We start from the raw sequence: 17,273 nt of genomic DNA, 5'->3' as shown, positions 1-17,273 counted from the left end.
GGCATGTAAGTTCTGGTGTCATTTGTGTTTTTTAGAAGAGTGGTCAGAACATGGACAAGTGCTCTGTAAACGTCAGGTGCGGCGCAGAGGGGCTGAGGCCTGCCCCAGCTTGAGACCCACACACCCTCACGCGGTGCAGTCTGGCCACCAGGCCCGTCACGCTGCTGGGCCTTTGCTTCAGGTCAACATTGACCTGATCCAATTATCCGTGACCAGACCCAGGACGGACTCTGTAGCTTATGGTGCCGAGGGTCTTCTCTTTGAAACCCTTCCCGGTCCCCAGGACACTGCCAGCTTGCTCAGGGCTCCTCCTTGGCCTTGACTTGCCAGCTTATCTTGTGGTTTCTGGAACGTTAGGATTTCAGGTTTTCTCTTCTGCTGCGGGCTCTCTTTGCGTGTCCATCCCAGTCTTGATTATTTTTCATCCACCATTTGTTTCTGATTCAATTAACTGAAAATACCTTTTTAAATTTTAGCTTCACAGAAAAGTAGAAAAGGCAGTAAAGAGAATTCCCATGGACCCCTTACCCGGTTTCCCCAACGTTAGGTCTTACGTCACCGTAGCACGTGCCTCGTCTGCTCGGCCGTGGAAACAGAATACTATAGGCTGCATGGTTTATAAAACGACATTTCTCACGGTTCTGGAGGCTGCAAGTCTGAGTCAGGGTGTCAGCGTGGTCGGGGTTTGGTGGGGGCGTTCTTCCTGGTTGTGCCCTCACACGGCCTCCCATGGAGCTTATAAGAGAGAGACAGAGGTATGGAGAGCTCGTGTCTTCCTCGTAAGGACACTAGCCCTGTCACGGTGGCCCCACTTCCATGACCTCGTCTAGCCCACAGTACCTCTTAGAGGCCCCATCTCCAGATACCGTTGCATTGAGGGCTCGGGCTCCAACGTAGGAATTCGGGGGCGGGCACAAACGTCCAGTCCGCAGCCGGACACTTGGTAAAATCATAGCTCTTAACGAAACCACAGCCTTTATTTGGGCTCAACAGTCCTTCCGCTAGTGGCCCTTTTCTGTTCGAGCACCCACGCCTGCATTCCACTCTGCATTTTGAGCTGATACTTCTAAAACGCTTACACGGTGCTAGGCGTGTTCACTACATGCCCTGTGTGCCAGTGAGCTCCGCACCTGTCTCCTGCGCGAACCCTCTCCTGGAGGCTGTCGGAGAGGTCCAGCGCCCCAGCAGGCCTGCGCTGCCTGGGGTTCGTCGGCTGCGGCCGCCGTGACGAAATCCCACAGACCGCGTGGTCTGAGCAACAGAGCTGTGGCCTCACGGTCCTGGAGGCTGAAGCCCGAGGCCCGGCGCCAGCGCCGGCGGTGCCTGGCACGCGTTCTCTTCCCGCTCACAGACAGCCACCTCCCTCTTGCCGTGTCCTTACGTGGTGGGGTTGGCGGGGAGAGGGAGCACACACTCTGGTGTCTCTTTTCATTAGGGCGCCAGTCCCATCATGAGGGCCTCACCCTTGTGACCTCGTCTAAACCTAATTCCCTCCAAAGACCTGGTCTTTAAAACCGCCACACCAAGGGCAGGGATTCAGCAGAAGATTTCAGGGGGAACACAGTCCATAGCACCCTGTTTTATTAGGCTTGCTGTATTTGTCTCTTGCATCTCTGGCTCAGGGCCAACAACGAAGTGTTTTGACTTAAGAACCTGCCGTGGGCTGCCGTGGGACCCAGGCCCCGTGGGCGTGCGGCTACGCCAGCGACGCACCTGGGGTACTGGGTCATGTCGAGCGGGGGAAGCTGGTTCCATAGAATCTGACTTCTAAAACTTTTTATTTTTAAAATAATGTCTGCCTTGGAGAAGAGATTCAGCGAGTAACTGCCTCCCCTTCCGGCGTGTACACGAGTGATGTTCCTCTGAACCCTGCTGGAGTAGGTGGCACACGTCATGCCACGGTCCCTTGCTGTCACTGGGCACGTTCTCGGCATGAGGACATTCTCTTGTAGGATGCAGGGTCAGGGTCAAGTTCAGAAATGTAACAGGTTCAGTGCTTCATCTGCTTTGCTGTCCATATTCTACTTTTGTTGATTGTTTCAACAGAATCCTTTCTAGCATTTTTCTACTCCATTTCGTTATCTAGCTTAAGAGCATGTACTGTACATATCTCCTCAGTCATCTTTTCTCTGGAACAGTCCTTTCCAGAGAAAGAAGCATCTGTCTTTTATGACACTGGTTCTTCTGAGGAATGCAGGCCGGTTACTTCATAGGCCCTTCCTCAGTGAGGTCTGTCTGTTCCTTTATGAGTATATCCGGGTCATGCGGCCGGGTAGGACTGTGACAGTGACGTGCGTGCTTCTCAGATGAGTCCTCGGGCCGTGCAGCTTCTCACCTGGTCACACCGTCTTCTGTTTTTACCTTGCACGGGTCACGGAGCTGTGGCGATGTAAGTCACAGGCTTTTGCAGCTGGGAGGTTTCAAAGTGCTCTCGGTCCTGGGGGTCGGGGGGGACATCTAGCCCTCCGGTGCTGTGGCGTGCAGAGACGGGCTATGTTCATGGTTGCACGTACGCTCGGCTTGAAGCCCCTCAGGACCCTGGGCTTGGGCTCTGAAGCCCGGAGACGCCATCGTTCAGTTCTGCCCGCCGCGCCGTGGCCTGCCTGCGTTTAGTGTTTTGAGTTTGTCAGGCAGCTTTTTATTACTCTTCACTAAATTGGCGAATAAGGCAAATTGCGAGTGATCTTATATTTGATCTTAAAAATAGACCATCTTTTCTAAGAATTAAAGTGAAATTTACGTCGAAGGCGTCCAGTACAGGATCCGTAGTACTTGTGAGACTAAGGTTATTCTGGTTGGTTTCACAGGAGGATAAAGAGAACGATTCCACCAAAGAGCCCCTGGACGACCTTTTCCCAAATGACGACGATGACCCCGGCCAGGGGAGTAAGTGGGGAGTGGTGGGGAGATGTCAGCAGGCAGACGGGAGGCGGCGTGTTCCCTTGGGGTCATCGGTGGGCGTCCCAAGAGAAATTCAAGTAGTTTTCTTGCTGGGGTGTTGGACCAGGCCCGCTCCGGTCTGTGGGGCCCTGGGAGGGGAAGGCAGAGTCCGTGTTCTTGGTGCTGAGAGCAGTCTCGCTCCCTGTCGGGGGCATCGTGCCACCCCGACACATCACCCGCAGCTTGCTTAGGGGTGCTGGGCGGGTTCCCGTGGCGTGGGGGCCGGAGCTTGAGGAGGGTGTCCGGGGCGGGGGTGGCGTCTGGGCACCCCCGAGGCGCCTCTGACGGGCACTGTCTCTTCAGTCCAGCAGCCACACAGCAGCGCCGCCGCCGCCGCCCAGCAGGGCGGCTACGAGATCCCGGCGCGGCTGCGCACCCTGCACAACCTGGTCATCCAGTACGCCTCGCAGGGCCGCTACGAGGTGGCCGTGCCCCTCTGCAAGCAGGCGCTGGAGGACCTGGAGAAGACGTCCGGCCACGACCACCCAGATGTGGCCACCATGCTGAACATCCTGGCCTTGGTGTACAGGCTAGTACTTTGCACTTTATTCTCTCGATCTTACCCAGTGACGGCGTTTCGAATGAACTTGCCCTCGAAGTACATTTTTATAAACCTGTTCAAGCTACTCTTCTGTGTCATTCACTTCTGTACAAACAGCCAGGAGTTAAATTAAAAACATTTAACAACCTCTCTGGCAAAAGTGTCACCTGCAGAATAGATGCTGCCCCGAGCCACTCAGCTCATCCTTTCAAGAAAAGCCCACATGGACCTTTCACTGGGGCCCAACCACACCCTTGGTCCCCTCCGGGTTCTGTGCCGCGGGTCCCTTCTGTGCACAGCGGCCTGCCCGCTGCGCCACCAGCACCCTCCCCGCCTGCCGAGGCCCACATCAGTGCCTTCTCCGTCCTGCGTCCAGGAGTCTGCTTGCCCTGTGCCCCCGCTGTGCTCCTGACCTTGTCTCTCACCTCTCTTTGGCGCTCCGACGTCACGCCTGGCCTTAGGGGTGGGGTCTGAATTTGTCTTCCTTCTCCTGGAGGACGAGGGCGTGTTTGGGTCCCTGCCCCTGGAGGTGCTCCAGCGGCTCCCTGACTGGGCCCTTGGTAAACACGCTGAATGGGGGTGGCCAGCTTGCGCTGTGGCGTTGGGGCCCTTTGCTCACCTCTCTTAGCTGAGCAGACCAGGTGAGTAGGGGCCGAGGAGGGAGAAAGTTTTGACCCTGAGGGATTGGTTTGCCATGGCCATTCCAGTTTTGTGGGTTGCAGTTGCCTGCTTTAGTTTTCTTCATTGGTTTGGTGGTTGTAAGACCCACGTATAGCTGAGACTTCGGGCTGGTTCCCGCGAGGCCCTAGGGATGAATTAAGTAATTCCTGTACTCAAGGAGGAAGCAGAACATGAGTTTGAAGTCAGGAGCATTCAGTTGTGTCTCTGCCAAAGGCCGCCAGACAAGACTCCAGAGCTCCGAACTTTTCTGAGCCTCGGTTTCCTCACTGAAACGGAGGTCATTACAGTCTCCGCTCGAGAGCCACGGGAAGGATTGTAGGGGACGTGACACCTGGTGCTCTGGCAGACGTGACGTACTCAAATAGTAGTACGATCTAAATCTGTTTCTAGAGGGACTTAGAGCCCCGTTCAGAAAACGGGCCGTTCACATTCGTCCATAATCAGAAGCGGGGAGACTGCGGTGGCGGTGACGGAACCTCGCAGGCGTGTTCGCGACCAGAGAGATTTGTCCTGGGGAGGCGCCAGGGACGGGCTCGCGGGGGGCTTAGGAGCGCTTGCCGGGGCCTTGCACGGGGCGGGTAGGGTTTAGCAGGTGGATTTGAGTGAGTTTGGGGCACCCTCCTGACCCAGTTTGGCAAAGCTGGATGGCCCCTGAGGAGCGGCGGTAGGAGGGGCTGGGTGGGGCCGGGCCTCGGGCGGTGCCCATGGTGCCCGGGTTGTGTCTTATGAGAGTTAGTCTGGTGCGGTGCCCAGGATAGAACGGCCGGGGCCTGGAGGCAGGGTGGCCAAGCAGGAGGCTCGTGGACACTCCTGGGGATGGAGCCAGAGCGGGGACCTGAGCGATGATGGGGACGGTGTGGGAGTAAGGGAGAAACGGGCTCGGTGAGGAGACGTGGGCTGATACAGCCGGCCGTCTGGAGGTGGGGGACGTCTGCATCCACACGGGAGAGAACGGGGGGTGCGTGTCACGACACTCAGCAGCTCTGCGCTTGGTCAGCAGTACAGTCCCGTGACTGCTCAGCGCTCTGTTTTAGGGATGTTGCTGAATTTGGGGGAGTTTCCTATTGATGGACATTTAGGTTATTTGCAAATACTGTAGGAATTTCTTAGTCATAGGTATTTGCATTTAAAATCTTGATTATGTTAAGTTTTATTCCAGAAAGGGTTTTAAAAGTGTGTCTACTAACAAGCTGAGAGCTTTTGGCTAACACTCGTCGTTGTTATCAATGAGCTAAGTAAGAACGCACGCAGAACACGACTGGGTTTTCGCTGCTGCTGTGCATAAGTGTGCATGCTCACACACTCGTCGCTGTGCAGGCCCTGGGCTTCCGAGGCCTCACTTGAGTCTTGGGTTTTCCCTTAACACTATAGGGTAACGTTACCCGTGCCAGTTAAAAGTGAGAGAAATTAGTAGCTTTATATATGTTCACACTTAGGTTGAACATTGCATCCTGTAGCTGTGCCATAACTCATTATTACATTATTCCCGTACTAAGGGACACTAATATGCTGATGAACATCTTCATAATTTCTGTCCAGAATTTTGGGTTTTTCTTTAAGATCAGTTCCTAAAATGGGTTAGCGTACAAACAAGACATTTTACACGTCTTGGTACCTCTTGCTGAACTGCTTTTCGGGCTGGGGGAGCTGGTCCACACCCCTGCCCCACTGTTACCAACCTGGGTGGCATTGGCCGTCCCCTTGTCTTTATCAATAGAAATCGCAGCGTTGTGTTTGAATTTGTATTTCTTTGATTATACATTTGTAGTCATTTGGGTCCCTCTCTGCGTGTTCCACTCTCTTGCCCATTTTTCTGTTAGGATTTTAATGCTTATAGTGATTTACTTCTGGTTTCATTTGAGTTTGAATTTCCTGGTGGGTATGTTAAGTGAGTCACAGACTCAGCAGGTCTGGGCCGGGGCTGGGTTCCTAACAGGGTCCAGGTGAGGCTGATTGCCATTGGATTGGGCCACATCTAAGTGAATAGCTCTTGGCATGATCTTGCTGTTGGCTCATTAAGAGCCCCTTGCATTTTATGGCATGTCACAGCTCTGAGAGCACTCAGTGTACCCCATCTCATTTAGCTGTCATACCACTCTGAGGGAGTTAATTGTTTGTAATTGTCTACTAGTTTTTGAAACTTTATTTCATACTTGGGACCTTGCACAAAAAGTTTGAGCCAGTTTGTAATAACGTGTCGGAGGATGATCGAAGAGGGAAAAGAACAGTAACTTGGCCAGAATCAGTGTGCGTCTGGGTCTAGGTGTCTTATAGCCATTCCCATGTTCCGTAGGGCAGTCTGGCTGCTGCAGGGCAAAGCCTTGCTGGGCAACTGTTTTTCTTCAGTTGAGAAATACGTGTACTGAGTCTCGCAAAGCAGATGACTTGTGTGCAGTCACATTGTCGGTCGGCACCCTGGAACTCGGTGGGCTGGGGCTGGTAGTGGCCTTCCTTTACCACAGTCACTAAGACTTCGTCCCTCCTTTCTCGAGTAAGTGAGGGCAAATCGTTTGCCGGATTAAGACACTGCTATGTATTGTACTTATTTTTAATGAGGTTTTTTTCAGTGTCCACGTAGCATGTTATCAGCTTCTTACAGTAACTCTGTGAGTTAGTAGTATATTTTATTGACAGGCCAACTGGGACTGCAGAAGGCCACTTAATGTCCCAAAGCTGCCATCCAGCCATTAATTGGCAGAGCCTGGGATCAGTGCTGTCTGATGCCACACGACAGTCTGTGCACTGCCCTGGGCTGCACAGGGCCAGGTCAGAGCCAGTAGGCCGGACTCCAAGCCCCCCTTGCCATTACATGACTTGAAGAGTCCTTCCTCCTACGCGAAGGGTATTTTTAACAGTTTTAATAACTGAATTGTATTTTTTAATTAGTTGAAGCTTAGCTCTTATTTCTGTAGTTCCAAAATTACATTTTAAAAAGATTTAGTAAGCCTCATCTAAAACACTTCAATGTGTGTTTTTCCTTTCAGAGACCAGAATAAATACAAAGACGCAGCTAATCTACTGAATGATGCCTTGGCCATCCGCGAAAAAACTTTGGGCAAAGATCATCCCGCGGTTTGTATATCTGCTTCTTTCATTCTTTTTATGTCTTATGTTCCCTGGTACGTTTTTAAATCCAACTGATTTTAACATTAAACTCAACAGGGAAGGGTTAAGAGCTGCCTTTCCGCCCGATGGCACAGGTAGGCTCTTCACTTCCTGCGGCGATCAGCCCCCTGCTGTGAGCCTTCCCTTAGCATGTGCCGGTGCACAAGTAATCAGCTTACCACCTCCACCTCGTGGATCACGTGCTCTATTTTTTGATCTTAAATCAAATCGCATGTACTTCTATAAATTTTTTTCTGAAGAATTTATATCGTCTTTTTATTGAAATCCAGTCAGATTTGCATACAGATCTGTTTTGGTTGGCTTTATGGCTTCCAGTGAAATTGAAAACAATCAAGGTCTTGTTGATGTTGACATTTCGCATCAGTGTCCTGCAGCGTTTGTCATTCGTGTCATCTGGGTTACAGTGAAAGGCTCTCTTGCCTTGACGGAATTCGCGTTCCTCCATCGGCTAGGGGTGCGCTTGCACACCTGTTGGATCATTCGTCATCCTTCACGGTCCCCTCTGTGTTGTAGGTGGCAGCGACGCTGAACAACCTCGCAGTGCTGTACGGCAAGAGGGGCAAGTACAAGGAGGCGGAGCCGCTGTGTAAGAGGGCTCTGGAGATCAGAGAGAAGGTGCGGCGGCCACGCGCGGCCAATTCCACGTGTCAGTTTTCAGTTCTGAGAAATGATCACTGAGATGTGTCGTTACGGACCATTTAGTGACAATAACTCATTCAGTAAGGTGGACAACCTCAAAAGGCAGCCAGGTTGGCCCATGCAAATCGGGGCGTATGCAGAGGGGGTACTCAGAGGGTGGGGTGTGCGTCTGCATGCCTCCCTGGGGAACACCTAGGCGAGAGCACAGAGTGGAGAGAGCAGATCGCTTGTTCAAGGTACCACGGACGTGGTTTGGTGTTTGTCCCTCCATCAGAGTGCATTGGTGGAGAAGACGAAGAGTTTGTCCTCTGGGCGCTTATGTTTTAATGGCTGGGAGCTGGGCGATAAAAGACTGAGTAGATAAATCAGGTTGTTTCAGGTAGTGATACCGCAGAGAGAATAAAGCCAGGCGAGGTGCTTGTGAGTTAGCTGGGTGGGCCTGGGCTGAGGTCTCCCTTCTCTCCCCGAGGGGCCTGAGGAGCGACGTGAAGCATGAGTCGGGGTGGGGAGAAGAGCATGGGTCACCGGGACAGCAGGTCGGAGCAGCCCTGCAGGGGAGCTTGAACTGGGAAGGGACGTAGAGGACTCGGTCTGCCTGTGAGGGGTGTGTCCGCCGGCTGCAGGGGCCAGGGGTCTCCTTGGGAGGCCGGTGCAACAGGAACGGGGGCTGCGCAGCATTTGGGGCTGGAAGGCCCGGGTCTGGTACAGGCTCTGCTGGAACCTGCAGGCATAGCCACACTGCAGCCTGGCTCAGCCCGCCGTGCCGGGGGTGGTGCCCGCCCTGCAGGGTGGGTGTGAGGATTAGCGAAGGCTCAGTACGTGGAGATCAGCACGCTGCCCTCCCTGCCCCCAAGAATAAGAGTTCACAAAGCCCTAGTTCTTTTCGTTATTCCCTGGCACGGGAGCCATTTAAGGATGGGAAGCCTGGCCGTGAGGCCCCATCGCACTGACGCCGAGAAGGACCCTCGCGGGTGGAGGGGGGCTGGGTGCTGGAGAAGCAGTCAGTGCGTGCTGCTGACGCGCCACCTCCTGTCTGCAGGTTTTGGGAAAGGATCACCCTGACGTCGCCAAGCAGCTAAATAACTTGGCCTTACTGTGCCAGAACCAGGGCAAGTACGAGGAAGTGGAGTACTATTACCAGAGGGCCCTGGACATCTACCAGACAAAGCTGGGGCCTGACGACCCCAATGTGGCCAAAACGAAGAACAACCTGGTACGTGGGCGGAGGCGCAGCGCCGTTCAGGGCACTGGCCCTGAACCCGAGGGGTCAGAACCCGCCTCGCTTGCGTGTGCGGAATGCTGAGCTCTCTCTTTTCCTTTAGGCCTCCTGCTACCTGAAGCAAGGGAAATTCAAGCAGGCAGAGACACTGTACAAGGAGATTCTCACCCGTGCGCATGAAAGGGAGTTTGGTTCTGTAGACGGTAAGAAATAGACTCTGTGTCTGAGCAGATGCTTTTTTATTTTTATTTTATTTTTTAGGTGAGGCAACCCTTGTTTGACCTCACAGATTGCAAGGACCTTGTCAGCTTACAGTCCCTTATTTATTATTTTTTACATCTGCAGCACCTGGTCTTCCTAGGTGGTCTCCCATCCAAGTGCTAACCAGGCCCGACCCTGCTTAGCTTCTGAGGTCAGACAGGATCGGGCTTGTTCAGGGTGGCATGGCCGTAGACCGCAGATGCTTTGTAGGATGCCTGAAAAATGGTTATTTCCGGCTTGAAATTGGTGCTACCCAAGACATCACAGTATTTCCAAAATAAGATTTAGTTTGAATTTTAGAGACGATTTTCCACGTAGCGTTTCGTGGAGAGGGCGTGGCCCAGCCTGCACGTTCGTTGGCCCATCCGCTCATTCGTCATCCAGTGAACGTGGTGGGACACCACGTACGTGCCTGGTGTCCCTGATAACTCAGCGGGGTCGTGCACCCCGTGGTGAGGGGCGATGGGCTACCCTCCTCACAGCTTTTCACGCTGCTCTCTTCAGGCATGGCGTAGGTGCACCAAGTCTAGAAAGCCCCCCTGGAGACACTAACATTTTCTAGAGTGTCCTGTCATCCAGTGGGTCCCAAAGTGCTGTTGGGGACCAGCAGCACCAGTGCCACCTGTCAGAAAAAGGAACTCGACCCCGCCTAGGCCTGCCGGGTCACACAGCTGTCGTAAGAGCCAAGGCTCGTCTGCTTCATGTTCCTTAAATTAGTATCGGCGCATGATACACAGTTTTGGAGTAAATATTTTATCGGATTAAGATTGCTCAATGAAACATTCACTTTTTCCTCCGTGTGGTGTTACGTAAGATGTTCAGAAAGAGACGGCCGTAACTAGTGTGCAGGAAACCTTAGAATGTGTGGAGAAGAGGTTCTGGCTAATACCTTTTTTCTATTATGGAGTTTCTAGAAACCATTGTGGTAAAGTTTCGAAGAGCATACTAGTTTCTTCCCCTCTGTCGGTGAGTGGGGCAGTAGCCCTCGCTGGCAGCACACAGTGGTGCCCCAGGTTCACCACTGTGAGGCGGGCGACTGCGCCTCCCTGGAGCCTCGTCCTCGTCTGCCTGGTCCTAGGTGGAGCCCAGGCCACCTCCCACTGCTGCTTTTCACAAATTCTGTTCTCGGGAGCACTGTTTCTTTGTGATTTGCTTGTTTCTGCTAAAAGTGGTGCATGAAGTCAGTTAATTGGGTTCTAGTTAGAAGTCGTCTTTTTAGGCCTGGATTTATCCTCTGTACTGATGTTAAAAGGATAGAAGGCATTTTTTCCCTTCAGGCGAGATGCCAGCGTGTCCTCTTATGCTCAGTGCACACCCTCCCATGTCACGGGCCTTTCCTTGCTCCCAGCACGTGCATTGGAATTCGTGACCTGGTTTGTTGTCAGGAAATGAATCAGCAGAATTAGTTTGGCAGGTGGAGCTAATACTGTGCTAAGTAACAGTGTTTGTGAGTTTTAAATACTGTTCGCTCTCTGAAAACCAGTCTTGACCATGGGGATTATCAGGATTTAAGAACTGTCTTACACTTATTTTATGCTTAATCCGCCTGTATTTGAAAACATTTTATTACGAAGAGGGGACTCTTAACAGGTCAGCACTGAGCGCTGTCTGCAGTTCGGCTGAGTGGAGGCTGCCCAGCATCCCTGGTGAGGACGCAGGGCTGAGACCTCTGTACTCCTGAGAACGTAAACAGGCACATACAAAAATCAAACACAGACACCCGGAATCTCCGACGGCTCATTCTGCTGTAACGTGGCACTGGTGATTGCTAACCACGTGTAGTCAGCGGAGCGGTTTAAACGCGTGATCTTAGTTTTCTCGCAGTCCCGTGGAGTGGGTCAGACATTCCCCCATTTTAGGAGCGAAGACGCCGCACGCTGAGTGACCGCCGGGGCTCGGTAGTGGCCGAGCGGTCAGACAGTGTGGGAGCGCAGGCCCTTTCCCCTCGTCGATGCTCACTGCGGGCACCTCGAGGACTCACGCGGAGACGGGGCCTGGCGGCCACCCACCACCTCAACACCCTCGTCATCTACCTTTTCGGATGTCTTCCTTTCTGTGCCTAGTGATTCACGGAGTTGAAGCCATGCTTTACACGTGACCATGGGCTCTGCTTGTTTCTTTTATACTTGTAGCTTAAGCATTTTCCATGCCATGAGAATATTTTTATAAACCGCATTTTGAAGACTGCTTATCCTCTGTGGTATGGCTACGCTAGTTGTCTAGAAACTTCAAATGAGTGGTATGTATTAATGTTCTTGATAGTTAAGGAAACTTTAAAGGAATATTGATTTTGTATCTTTTCTCCCAACATTTTACTACTTTTTGTTAGACTTTTTGTTTAATGCTAGGTTGCTCAAATTTTAAAACTCCCAAGTGTTGTGTGCGGATTCTAGCATTAAAATTTCAGGGTAGGGACCTTCCTGTGTGTCTGGTTTTGCTGTGTACCCGATCTGGGCACATTTGATTCCACATCTTCTGTCCACAAGGCTACACATGACAGTCACTTCCTACTTGTTTCTTGTGGTCTAGTTCTGTCCTCATAGGTCTTTCCCGCTAAGTGGACGCCACCTGCCCAGTTGTGAGAAGTGATATCTAAGAAGGATGATGTGAAAAACAACAAAAACCTTGCAGTTCCTGATTTGAGGAAACTTCTGCCCACTGGGTACTAGTGCTTCAGTTTAGTGTATGATTTTTTTCTCCCCTAGATGAAAATAAACCCATCTGGATGCACGCCGAAGAAAGAGAAGAATGCAAAGTAAGAGGGTGCCGTTCGGAGAGGTTTTCTAAATTGGATATATTGCTTTCACGATAATTGCTCATTCAAAATAATTTTTTACAATTTAGGGAAAGCAGAAGGACGGGACATCCTTCGGAGAGTATGGCGGCTGGTACAAAGCCTGCAAAGTCGATAGGTATGTTTATTTAACTGGAAAAACAAAACTGCTGTGGAAGGCACTGGAGCTGTGAAGGCAGCTCGGAAACGACCGTTGTGTGCGTGAAGCACCTTCGGACGGGTGGTGGCAGAGTCCCTCATTTTCCCAGACTCCAGTGCAAACCCCGTAACTTTGTAAGGTAACTTAAACATATGGAAGCTGCGTAGTGGGGGTGATATGCGTAAAGTTTGGGTTCCGTCTGCTAATATCGCTTTGTTTAGGACTTACCACCAAATCGCAGGAGGAGGAGGGAGCTAGATAGGGACACAGTCTTCAAAGTGGCCTTAGAGCCAACTCATGGCAAATAGGCAGCAGACCTGCAAAGGCCAGCACGTCACAGGCATGTGTCCGGGATGCTGCGGGCAGGATGCTGCTGTGACCCTAAACTGCACCCCCGCTTCCTCGCTGCCCAGGGACTCCGTGTCTGCCATGAGCAGAGTGTGGGCCCGGGCTCGCCGCCCGCACTCGCCAGGCTGCCGCTGGCGCCCTGGTTTCCTCTTCCGACCTGATCTCCGTTCCTGCTTTTCCTGTCTCAGTGCTAACTTGTCCTCTGAGACTCCGTTACGAGCCATCTCTTTCGGGAAAAGCTGGGCCCCCAGTCTGGGTTTCTGAAGTGCTCACCGCCTGTTGACTCTGTGCTTTGTTCCCCGCCACTGTCGCTGTCTCCGAGATGAGCACAGTTTCGATTTCTGTACCCACTGTGCCTGTCACTAGTGAAGAGAAGGTCTCCCGAAGTTCCTGTCTGTACCGAATCGAGCAGGTTTATTTCTTGCTTTTAGTAAGACCGCTCTGTGGAGCACAGAGACGCAGCCCTCTGTCTCTGCTTTGTCATTCCCTCACAAGGCGGCAGTCGTCCTGTGCATGGGCTTGGGGTCGTCCGTGTCCCCTCTGCTTGTGGATGGAAGGGAGAAGGTGGATGGCAGCGTTAAGAACGCCGTGTCCTCCTCACTGCCTGACACGGAATAGTCTGTGTCTCCACGGGGAGCACGATGCTCACTACACCGAGCCAGCGCGGACAGCCGCCAGCGGCCTGCGAGCTGCACACAGCTGCAGGGCCCAGGGCAGAGGCCTCTGCAGGGAGCCTGGGGGTCAGCCTGCTGCCCCATACGGCTGCTAGGCAGGGGTGCTCGACGGAGAAGCAGACGTATATAAATGTATTTTACATTTAAAAATACCACAGAAATGTAAAAAATATTTTTAACCGAATATAAGCTACTAGTCCTTTAGATTACTTGGTATTGATAGTGGTCGCTGTAAAACTTATGTTTATAACAGTTCTGTGTATCATATGTTTTCTTTTAGTCCAACTGTTACAACTACTTTGAAAAACCTTGGGGCACTTTACAGACGCCAAGGCAAATTTGAAGCTGCAGAAACATTGGAAGAAGCAGCCATGAGGTCACGTAAACAGGTTAGTCAAACCTTCTACGTTTCACTTACTCATTTGAATTTTGAGTCTGATGATTCTGTTTTTATGTGACTTACTGAAATCTTGATTTAGGAAAAAAGAAAGTCTTTAGTGTTTTAGTTTGTACCAATAAGATTATATCGTTTAAAAGTTTGCAAATATGACACCAGGACACAAGCAGCGAAAGAAAAACTCAGTCACGTTCACCAAAATTAGATATCTTTCTGCATTCAAGGACACTACCAAGAAAGTGAAAAGATGCCCACAGAATGGGTGAAAATATTTGCAAATCACATATCTGATGCGGGCCTGGTATCCAGAATGTGTAAAGACAAAAGGACCTCCTGATTAAAAAATGAGCTGAAAACATGAATAGACATTTCTCTGAAGATGATACACCAATGCCAACAAGCACACGAAAAATGCTCAGCGTCATTAGTCGTTAGGGGAATGCAGATCAAAACCATGGCGAGATACCTCTTTGTACCCACTAGGGCGGCTGCAATAAAAAAAGAAAAAAGAAAAAAGTGTTGGCAACGATGTGGAGAAATTGGAGCCCGTGGGCACTGCTGGTGGGGACATAAAATGGGGCGGCCGCTGGGGCAAAGTCTGGTGGTTCCTTCGGGAGAGAAGCTGGAGTGGTTGGATGGCCCAGGCGCTTCACTCCCGGCCCAGAGTTGTCACACACACACAGGCAGTCGGACAGGTCCAGGCGAGCCTCGTTATTCGTGGTCATTCGGTTTTGTAAAGTTGCTGTGAACGTGAATTAGCAAATTTCCTAGAGGAAGATGCAGAGTTAGGTTCCTGTGAGCCACTGATCACATTTCATCAACTGATCAGTACGTAACCTTGTTCTGCATGTGTTTCTGCTTAAAGATGCCATAGTTAGGATATGTTGTTGATTTGTGAGTTCCAAATTCACGGCCAGTGCTGCTCATGTCGCTCATGCCTGCAGGAAGGCTGACACGGGCGTTCGCTCCGTGAGCCTCGTCCCAGCCTTCGTGTGCTTAGGAACATTGGACAGCACCTCAGTGCTACGCTTGGGCCATTTTAAACAGCAGACTCTCCAACAAAAAGAACAAAAATGCAAACAACGTGCCGCTAAGTGATTTCGCCAGGGAGAACTGTTTAGAGTATGAGATAAAGCAAAGCAGAATGTCACCGTACTGGATTTCAGCTGCGGACGCGCACATCAGGTGACTCACATTTTTCGCCAGTCTGCATGTCTGGAAATGACTGCAAGCAGGGCAGATGTGGCTCTTGGGATTACAAATGATTTTGGCAAGTAGGTGAATTCTCAAGTACAGCCTCTGTAAGGGGGCCGAAGTGCGCGTGCGCAGGTCCTCACGGGGCACAGCCGTCCGAACGTAGAAACGGCCCACGTGTCCCCGTGGTGAGTGACAGCCCAAGCGTGGCCCACACGGTGGGCGTGCTCGGCATTGAGAAGTTGGAACCGCTGAAGCCCTTTCCCTCGTCAGCAGTCGTTTTTGTCATGTTAAAATATAACTTGTAAAAGAAATACCAGAAAAGGCTCTTGCCCTTAAATGACCAGTTTTCAGAGTAGAGAGTTAACTTAATTCTCTCTTTCAGTATATACAGAAAGGTGACAGTTTGTTTTATATTTTTAGGACTGGAGGAGCAGATATGGGTTCCCTCCCCCACAAAAGAACGGTGTATGTGTAGCCTCTTATGTGGCTATTCGTTTATGGCCACGTTTTGGCTGGGATTTAAATTCCTCATATACCTTAGAAGTTTTTTCTCTCAAAAGTCCATGCAGAGCGATTAGAGACTTGGCCAAGGTCCTGTCGGCGGCACCTCGGGGAGCCCCTCCGCCGGGTGCTGGCACCTACTTCGGGGTTTCTGACTGCTGTTGGACAGGACGCAGCCCAGGCTGTGTGTCTGCTGTGCCAGGGCGGGGCTCAGGCCGTCTGGAGCTCACTCTGGGTCTCGTGTGCCGCGGCCTGTCATCAGGAGTGCTGTCACCAGGATAGGCTTTGTTTTAAAGTGTGCGGTGATGTTTATTAAATGAGCAGAGTCTGGAGTCGGGGTCACAGGAACTTGAAGGAAGGATTGCTGCTGCTGTGCTGAGAATGGGCTCCTCCCGCTAGGCGGGGCCACAGCCGCTTTGCCCTCAAGGTTGCCACAGCGCGTCCTGGAGTTTGTGCCTCCTGAGGACGACGGCGGAAGTCAGCAAAGGTGCAGTATTTGCACCAGCTGGTCGGGTTGAAATCCCGTTTAGGACACAATGCATGTCACACCGTAGTCACCAGATCGTACTCAAACCCACGTGAGAAGTTGCTGTTGGGTCTTAATCCAGTTATGTGTTAACCCAACCACGTGCGCCGTCGTCGTTGAGAAAGCTAGACGAGTGCTTCTTCCCGCAAGCCTGAGTGTTTGCTCTCAGGATGCCTCTTGTAAACTAGCGGCTAGTTTTTGAAACGTTATGCTGAGAATAAAGTCATCCATGAGTTTTCGATCACGGGCTTACTTTGGAGGTGCGAAACACGAGGGATTTAGTGTTAAAGTGTTAAAAACTGGGCATTTTCCCAGCATCTTATGATGAGATATTCCAAACATAGAGAATGTGGGAGGGTTTTGCACCCGCGCACTCGCCACCTGGATTCTGCCGTGAATACTTTGTTACCCGTCAGCGCGTCCCTCCCACCTGCCCGCCCGTCAGTCCTGATTTAGAAGCAGGTTGACTTCACGTGCCTCAGTGCATGTCGCTTCTAGATCCTGGAGCGTGCTGCTCATTCACTGGGACTCAGTCTTCTCTCGTAGTGTCTTTAATCTGAAGTAGAGTTGACAGACAGTGAAAGGCACAAGTCTCACGTGTACGTCCCCAAGAATCACTGCTCTTACGCTCCATCCGGTGTTCAAGAGCTGTTCCGTCTCTCCAGTGTCCTTCCGCTGTCTGGGCCGTTCCTCCCAAGGCGCAGTGCTAACGGGTGGCCCCTCTCCCCCAACCCGCAGGGTCTCGATACAGCTCACAAGCAGAGAGTGGCTGAAGTGCTGAATGACCCTGAGAGCACGGAGAAGCGCAGAAGCCGCGAGAGCCTCAACGTGGACGTGGTCAAGTACGAGAGCGGCCCTGACGGGGGCGAGGAAGTGAGTATGAGCGTGGAGTGGAACGGGGTGAGTACCGCCCGTGGCCGCCGGGCGCGCGTCCCCGCGTTTCTCCCGTCTCTCCGCTAGGCAGCTGCTTTTCTCACGTGCTGTACGAATGAAGCTTTCCGCAGTTCCCATCTTCTGCTAATACTGAAGCCTGTGATTTGTTCGAAGTGGTAATTTTCTTTTTAGGAATCCATGAAAGCTGTTTGGCTTAACTTAAACGCTGATTGAGTGTCCTGGTTATTTAAAGCATAATCTGTAATCTGATTTTATTTTAATACTAAGGTCAGTGTGGCCAATCACTAACTCGCTTTCTTAACTCACCCATTTCCATTGCTAACTCCGGGGCTCCTAATTTCGCTGACCAGGGTGCTGTAGATTCCGTTAGAATCAACCTAAACGCCTTCAAGGGAC

General features: G+C 51.6%; 1 protein-coding gene and 1 pseudogene across 1 annotated transcript in view; one reads left to right on the top strand and one right to left on the bottom strand.

The window, feature by feature from the left end:
* KLC1 (kinesin light chain 1) overlaps nucleotides 1–17,273 on the top strand; it is a 52,941-nt gene that overhangs the window by 22,582 nt on the left and 13,086 nt on the right. Inside the window, exons 4-14 of the mRNA XM_023522355.1 lie at nucleotides 5–76; nucleotides 2,808–2,886; nucleotides 3,244–3,469; nucleotides 7,147–7,234; nucleotides 7,802–7,903; nucleotides 8,967–9,140; nucleotides 9,250–9,349; nucleotides 12,113–12,162; nucleotides 12,252–12,319; nucleotides 13,643–13,751; nucleotides 16,722–16,883. Of these exons, the coding sequence (XP_023378123.1) occupies nucleotides 5–76; nucleotides 2,808–2,886; nucleotides 3,244–3,469; nucleotides 7,147–7,234; nucleotides 7,802–7,903; nucleotides 8,967–9,140; nucleotides 9,250–9,349; nucleotides 12,113–12,162; nucleotides 12,252–12,319; nucleotides 13,643–13,751; nucleotides 16,722–16,883 (1,230 nt within the window). The remainder of the gene's footprint in view (nucleotides 1–4; nucleotides 77–2,807; nucleotides 2,887–3,243; nucleotides 3,470–7,146; nucleotides 7,235–7,801; nucleotides 7,904–8,966; nucleotides 9,141–9,249; nucleotides 9,350–12,112; nucleotides 12,163–12,251; nucleotides 12,320–13,642; nucleotides 13,752–16,721; nucleotides 16,884–17,273) is intronic.
* Nucleotides 9,483–9,601, bottom strand: LOC111730944 (annotated as a pseudogene).

The sequence above is a fragment of the Pteropus vampyrus genome, unplaced genomic scaffold (assembly GCF_000151845.1).
Source record: "Pteropus vampyrus isolate Shadow unplaced genomic scaffold, Pvam_2.0 Scaffold341, whole genome shotgun sequence".
In the NCBI taxonomy this organism is placed as follows: Eukaryota; Metazoa; Chordata; class Mammalia; order Chiroptera; family Pteropodidae; genus Pteropus; species Pteropus vampyrus.
Note: the sequence above shows the minus strand (reverse complement) of the source record. Positions and strands in the feature narration are given on the sequence as shown.